The following is a 7,439-nucleotide window of genomic DNA, read 5'->3' on the forward strand; positions in this document are numbered from 1 at the left end:
GTGTAAATATTTTACAAAAAAATAACCCTGAGTTCCGAGGCCCCCTGCGCGCGGCCGGTTCTGCCCGCCCGGTTCCCCGCACATCAGGAGCTGTGCTTCTGCCGCTTCCAGAAGCGCTTGACGTCGCTGTGCCCGGCCGGCGTGACCACCATGAGCCGCTTGGCCGAGTTCTCGAACACGAGCACGCCCAGCTCCCGAGCGTGGGCCAGCAACAGCTCGAAGTCCACCTGTGACAGGAACTGGTTGTACAGGACGCCTAGGGTCCGCAGGGCAAGGGAGGGAGGAAGGAGAGAGACACAGCGTGAGACCCTGCTCCAGCTCCGCGGAGAGGACTTCCGGTCCCGTTTGCCATCCCACCACCAAAAGTGCAAAACTAATCTTGTCCACTCTGGGACTGTGATTCAACCAACTATATTCTGGACAATGTAAACTAAAGGAGACAATTTGTGGATTCTATTTTCCTTCTAGATAAATCCAACTTGCACGGATTCATGTAACGGATTTATTTACTGTTCACCGCCCTCCCCAACATAACTGTCTTGCCAGCATTGTTCTGGTTCCACCAGTAACAATAAAAAAATAATAAAACAGGTGAGTTTTTCCCAGCTCATCAAGACTTAATGGCCCATCGGGCTAATGATCAGGACTCACCCCCATCTCTCCAACCACTCACCTTCAGTGAACCGGAGCCTATCTCTTTCCAGCTCCCACAGTCGAATCTGATCAGTGATGGTTGGGGGCAGCACAGGAGTCTGCAAGGGCAGAGAGTGGCTGTAAAGATTCAGGGTGACTGTCCAGCCCCGTCCAATGGCCCCTATTCATTCCCCAGACTTGGATGCCTCTCTCATTCCCACCATTTCATCACTAAGTATCTGGGGTTGCTGGCCTTCAACATCATGGTACCTAGTTTATACCTGTTTGAGCATCACTGGGTGGGCCCTCGTCCTTAAGAAATGGATGATCTAGGAAAGTAGACAAGAATGGAATCAGGGATAGAGTAAGAGGGCAGGAAAACACTCTTAGCCATCACTCAATGTCACTGAGTATCAATGTACTGTGAAAAAACACATCACCACATCCCTCCATATATGTGCCTGTCACCATCCCTATTCCGCTATTCTCCCAAGTTGCTGGTCTGGTTACTTGTGTCTGCTCTTTTTTGGCACACTGATCTCTTCTAGAGCCTAGTTTTGCTCTCCTATCTTTAAAGCTGTAGCACTCAATTTTTAAAATTTTATTTACTTTATGGCAGGTGCTATGCTAAATGTTTTTATCTTTATTCTCTTTCTGAATCTTCCCAACAACCTGTGAAGTAGGAACTGTCATTATTCCTGTTTCCCAGACAAGGTTCACAGAAGTGAAACCTCGAAGCCTGGCTGATAGAACAAAGAGGTAATGGTGTCCATACATAAATCCAGGTTTCACCTCCTCCCTCCATGTCTTTTTCTCTTAAGGTTCTACCCGTTCCCACACCAAGAGCCCTAACTTCTCCTGTGCCTGGTGCTCAAATAGAGACAACTCTCCCACTACCTACTGCAATAGGCCTGCTGCTAACCTTCCAAATGTACCTTGCTTGTACCCCAGAGAAGTACAAGGCCCATCTTCCACTTCTCTTAAGTGGGGATACCTGCTGGGCTGTGATGCCACTGGCAATGGCCTGCTGCACACTCTCCCGGGTCACCTGTGCCACCACCATGTTGGGGAAGCGATAGAGCATCTCAGAGAAGAGGGCAATGAGAGCGATCTGCAGCTCCGACTCTGACAGGGTAAGAAGAGAGGCTGAGGACACCCCATCCAAACCTCAAGCCCATCCTTCACGTATGAGAACACCAGGGAGCTGTGTGAACCACAGGCATCTGCTAGATGTGAACATATATTAGCACTCCCTACTGCACATTCTACTCCTCACCCCAACCTGCCCTTCCTCACCGGTATAGGCATATAGTCGGTAATTGGTTTCCACAACAATGAAACCAGGTTGATGTGCTGTGCCTCCAGCACCAGAGACACCTGATGAGAGATTGATAGCCAGACGTGTAGGGTAGTAACGCCGAGACTTCCTCTGGAAGGACAGAAGGGGAGGGTGGAACACCTTCTCTCAGATGTCACTGGTTGATAGCTTTCTACCTGAACCTGAGCCCTCCCACTGCATACAACTTCAGTTCCAACTTCCCACCCCACCAGGGTTCCAGGTACGCAGTGCTGACAACTGCTTCCCACAACCACCTCCTGAGACCTTCCCTTTTTCTATAAAACCAAAGCAACACACCGCCCTGGCCCTTCCCTAACACTGTGTATGTGGGTGCTCTTACCTTCCTCTGGAAAACAAGTCCAAACTCACGCAGATGTTGCAGGAAGTTCAACAGAGAATCACTCATACCTTCTACAGAATAATCCTAAAGAAAAGAGGTGGACAGGTGGGGTCCAAAACACATCCCCTTCTCTCTTCCTCAATCCAAAATTCCTCTTTCCCATCTCTGGTCATTTTTTAAATTCAATCTTATCTCCTCAATCCACTGCTCTATAACTTGATTTCCTGTCACATTAACTTAATCTTCAATCCACTCACCCAAGGCCCCTGCTTACCTTGCCGAGAGTAGAGAAGCTAAGCTGGAAGAGGAAGGAGAGAATCTCCACAAGGTCCATTCCCCGGCTCTAGGGAGGAAGAAGACACAAAAAGGGAAGGATAGGAGGAAGAAAGAAGAGGCAAGAGAAGAGAAAAATCTTCTAAGGGAAGAGAAAAATCTTCTAAGGGAGTGAGTGGCTGGGTCTCTCATTGGGAGTGGTCTTGGGAAAAGCAGAGTATGATGGCAAGTGGCTTACCTGGGCTGTCTGCAGATACTGAAGCATAAAATACCAGAGCTGGGTGGGCGTATCCAGCAGCAGAAACTGGAAGCCAGCAGAAGTAATGCAGGGGGGCTCTCCAGGTTCAGCACTAGCACACACAGGGAGAAAGGTAGAGCTTTGTAGATATCATCCCCACCTGCTTTCTCACTTTTTTTGGTCATTTTTATGTGGGGTATCTATGGTCTTACTCCACCCTATTCTCCCTTCTTCAGTCAATCTCTCCAATCCTCATCCTCCCCAGACATCCAGGGAACTTAGCAGGAAACTAAGGAGACAGCAAAGCAGGAGCCATTGTACCTCTTCATAAGCCCAGCCTGGATAAGAAGCTGGGCCAAGTCCTGACTGACAGCAGCACTAGGGGAACCGACCATGAAGTGCAGAACCACCTGAAGAATGGGAGAAAACAAAGCAACTGATCCTTCTAAGAACTAACAGCAAATAGCACAAGCGGAGGCACATACACAGTCTCCAGTCCTCACCTCCCATCGCTCCTCAGCATACTTGTCCAGAGAGGGAACATCTCTTGCATGCTTGTCTGGTCCTAGCTGACTTGTGTCATCAGACCAGGCCTTTCCCCTATGGCCGGGACGGGACAAGAGTAAGGAACCTGGACTATGTTCCCCACCCACCACATGCACCCTTTTCCACCCTCATTCCCATAGGCTATGAGTGGAAGACACTTATTTGGGGTAGGGATATCCCAATTAATCCAGCATTTATAAAGGAGTTACCAAAGGTACATCTACCCTCAGATGCTAGGCCCCACGAATATTAATTATCATTTCCCCTGTTCTACTTTAGGAGGAAATGGAAGTGACATACCCACCCAGGAGGGCAATGCGGAGGTTCTGGCGGAAGATGGGGTTGAGGATAAGGCCCTGGAGACCACCAGGGAGCAGCTGGGTGTGCCAGATACGGAGGCCACTCAGCAGCCCTGTACTTTCCTCCTGAGCCCTGAAATAGAAACAAGAGAAGTATCTGAAACAGTGGAGTATCTGAAGAACAAGACTCAAAACTCACTGCTCTTGAGGTGGTGCCCCCTCAGAGCTGACCCTGGAGGTTTTTAGAGCCTGTAAATCACCCAGGAGGAGACTGTCCATCTTTCTTCCAAGAAGCAGCTGGTGGATTTGTATTGGTAGCATTAGCTAATACATTAGAGTAAATAAATAAAAAGCTAATATATTAGACTTTGGATTAGCAGCCTTACCTATTAGGCCACCAGAGCTGCCTGGAGAACAAGAAAGAAGCCTAAACATGCTTCTATTTCTGCCCTTTCTGAATCAGATCCTTCTAATACCATGCTACAGTGCGAAATCTGTATATTCTCAAATCCCTTTACTGTAAGACGTATCAGAGGAGCTCTGGTGGCACAGTCCATAATGATTTGCTAACCTAAAGGCTGCTTTTGTCCCACAGTTCAAATCCAACAGCAGATCTAAGAGAGGAAGATGGGCAGTATCCTCCTGTTGCAATTTACAAACTCAGAAACCTAGTGGAGGTTCAGTATGGGTCAAGACCAGCTCGATGGCAATGAACGAGTGAAGACATAGCAGAGCCTCCCAATATACATCATATTCTCCCAAGAGGTAAAACACAGCAGGTAGAGTTTCCCCAAACTTAATTGCAAGCTTTGTGGCATAATACTTCCTAAAAACATTACAAGAAATAGAAGTTTGGAAAATACAGCTGCTGGGAAATATGTGTCTGGCCAAGAATGCTGTAGACTCACTTGCTGAATTCCTTTTTCACCCACAGGGCTACAGCAGCTTGTGGCAAAGGCTGTTCCAGAAAAAGCATCCGCATCACCCAGTTCTTAGCCAATGGTGGGAGCTCCCTAATGAGGAGCAGAGGTCAAGTGTTAATGTCAGAAGCTGTCTTATCTCTGTATTGATGCCATCAAAGGCCTCTCAAATGTCGGTTTGAATCCACCAGATGCTCTGCCGGGGAAGGAGGGGCCATCTCCTGTACCAGTCAGATCTGATTTGACGGTACACGCACACAAAAATAATAAAATAAAAAAATATTTTTTTAAAAAAAGGCCTTTCAAATGTGTCATCTCATCCCTCACACTTTTATCAGTCCTACTGCCCCCACAAACTCCATCTATTTTGGCTTGCTACCCTTCTGAGCAATCTCCAAATCCCCAAGGTTGCTAAGCTTCATGATCCATGATAGAGAAGTTCTCTAACTTACTCCAGTGTAAAGGCCCTCACTATGTGATCCCTACCATGACAGATATCCTCACCTGAAGACAGCTAGGCAGGTGGCAGGGTGCCCATACAATCGGTCCAATACCCCAGGGCTCAAGCCTCCTAAGAATTCTTGAAGATTTCGGCATTGTAGGTGCACTCGATTCAGTCCACCCCTTGATGGGGTGCTCTCCATCACCTGAGAGATGAATTGTAAGAAGACCATCCTCATCCATCCAGTATCACCCTGCCTTTCTTATTCTGAGTCCAGATGCAGCCACCTCCACAACTTACCACCTTTTCTTTGGTTTCCTTTTCCATAGCACTCATCTCCCTGTTTCTCCCAAACTTCACAACCTTCCCTCTTTTCTTGCCTCCTCACTATTGCTGCCCTCAATCCTAGTGCAAGATTCCTAATGATGAAATTATACATTGTCCCCATTTGCAAAATCATTCTGTATTTCAATGATTTGTCTCTCTTCTAGCTGAGCAATAATTAAATCTTTTTGAGGCCAACCATCTCCCCTCATTCCATACTCCCTGGTCAGATAAGCCCCATGAGCTCCAAATCTGTCAATCCATCTTCAACTTCTTGGCCCCATTTCTCTTGCTAGGGATGGTAAAAAATTGTCTGTCCTCTCCACCTATTTTCCCCAAGTGTCTTTTACTCAATTCACTCTGATCTCACATATTCCTATTTTCTAACTTCTCTCCAACTTTCCTTCTACTCCTCGCCTCTCAATAAATTGTCTCTCTCCTTCGCCACCCCCCCGCTCTTCTCACCACTTACTATCGATACCCCCTCGTGTACCCTGAGCCTCGAGCCGTCGCTTAATGAGAGTTGATGTCTCGCATTGACTCCCGGAGATAAACGACGGACTGTTTAAAGATGCAGTAAAGACTTGGAGAGAGACGAAGGCTCTCACAGACCGAAACCTAGAGGGAGGATTCAGAAAATAAGAGACTAAGTAGGAGAATGAGGAGGAGACAAATACGTGCTGCACTTCATCGCAGGGTATACTGGGAACTGGAGTCCTGTTCTCCATTCCTAACGTGGATGAAGCCATTGTCTGACTACATCTCCCAAAAGGCACCGCGAGGAAGCGGGGAGGAGAAAAGCTGGTTCTCAATTGAAAGAGCCAGAGACTCGTATAGCCTGGCGATTTTGTTCCGCGGTACTGCCTCAGTCGTTGCTAACAGCAAATCTAGCAGACCTGGGCGGGACTCCGGAGTAGAGGGGCCCTGAGGGCTTCCAGATGAAGGCGTCCTAGGGAGGCATGGTGGTGTGGCATTTAGGTTTAGAGACGTGGTAAGCTAGCTTCCTTGAGCTCAGTTTCTCCCTGGAGAATTAGAATAATGCACAAACCAGTGTGCGCACGGTTTAGTGCGCCTTACTTGGCATGTGAGAATTTGTTAACTCTGAATTCTACAGAACATATATCACCCTGAAACTTGAAGATAAGCTGAGATTTGGATATGATAGAAATCTCTTCATTGTTGTACGAGGAGAGATGGAGGTTCTTGAAGAAGCTCTTAAAGTCGTGTAACCCTGGTATGTCCACTTGCTGTACAGAGGTAACTCGCGGTTGCTGTGAAGCCGAATACTGTTACCCATTGTGGACAGTGTTTGGTGAAGCTCCCCGATCAAAACAAGCTTGGAAGCAGGAGTGGCATCCACTTCAACAATATCTATGAACTTATAGCTGGAACCAATAGCTGGAAACCCTATGAACCTGGAGAAAAGACGAAAGTTACACAGGAAGTGTCCAGGACTTTGGACGGCACTTAACAACAATCGTCATTAAGGGAGTGGGGGAGTTGTGTGCAGGACCTCCCAGGTGGTACTGTCAAAGAAGGTGGCACCAAAATGACTGCCTGGAACGTTTTTTGTGCGGTGCTTCAGCAGAAATTTGGTTTGGGGGATTTTTTTGTGTACAATATTCCTTTAGTTATAACAACAACAAAAAAAACATTTTGGTAAACGCAGTTCACATTTATAAATTTACTTTTTAACTATTTGGTGCACGCTAGTCAGAGTTGTCCTACCTATCCAATTATACTTCAAGTGTAGCTTGTTCTGCATGTTGTTGCTGTGTACCATGGAGTCGGAACAGACTCATAGCTGACCCTTCAGCGGGTTTCAGAGGCAATTGATCTCACGGGAGGAGATTGCCCAACCTTCTCCTGCCGAGTAGCTGGTGGATTCAAACTGCTTGCCTCCGGGAGTGCAGCGCAGCTTCTTGCCCGTGTCGTGCTCATTTGGTAGTTGTTTTCCATCACTACTATTGCCATTACTTTCAGTGATATACAGAAACTACAATTTATTAGTAACATTAGCACACAAAAAATTATTAAGGTTTATTGTCTGGTATTCAGGTCCACAGGAGTTAGCAAATTGGACAC

The 7,439-nt window shown here is 47.1% G+C and overlaps 1 protein-coding gene across 1 annotated transcript; it reads right to left on the reverse strand.

The window, feature by feature from the left end:
* Positions 1-83: 83 nt before the first annotated feature.
* Positions 84-5,232, reverse strand: GTF2H4 (general transcription factor IIH, polypeptide 4, 52kDa). The gene is made up of 13 exons (XM_006896209.1): positions 5,093-5,232; positions 4,577-4,681; positions 3,670-3,801; positions 3,327-3,423; positions 3,145-3,233; positions 2,824-2,935; positions 2,587-2,655; positions 2,313-2,396; positions 1,930-2,062; positions 1,628-1,758; positions 915-962; positions 674-752; positions 84-256 (listed from the first exon to the last, which is right to left on the reverse strand). Exons 1-13 carry the CDS (start codon positions 5,230-5,232, stop codon positions 84-86), a joined length of 1,392 nt encoding a protein of 463 aa, XP_006896271.1.
* Between the last annotated feature and the right edge of the window lie 2,207 nt (positions 5,233-7,439).

Source organism: Elephantulus edwardii, unplaced genomic scaffold, assembly GCF_000299155.1.
Source record: "Elephantulus edwardii isolate Elephantulus edwardi_28Jun2011 unplaced genomic scaffold, EleEdw1.0 scaffold00184, whole genome shotgun sequence".
NCBI lineage: Eukaryota > Metazoa > Chordata > Mammalia > Macroscelidea > Macroscelididae > Elephantulus > Elephantulus edwardii.

Excerpts from the sequence above, each read along its gene's own strand:
- GTF2H4 (XM_006896209.1), bottom strand. The coding sequence starts at position 5,232 with ATGGAGAGCACCCCATCAAGGGGTGGACTGAATCGAGTGCACCTACAA. Across the intron at positions 3,234-3,326 it reads ATGCTGAGGAGCGATGGGAG|GTGGTTCTGCACTTCATGGT; the intron begins GTGAGGACTGGA and ends CCCATTCTTCAG. Across the intron at positions 257-673 it reads TAGGCTCCGGTTCACTGAAG|GCGTCCTGTACAACCAGTTC; the intron begins GTGAGTGGTTGG and ends TGCGGACCCTAG.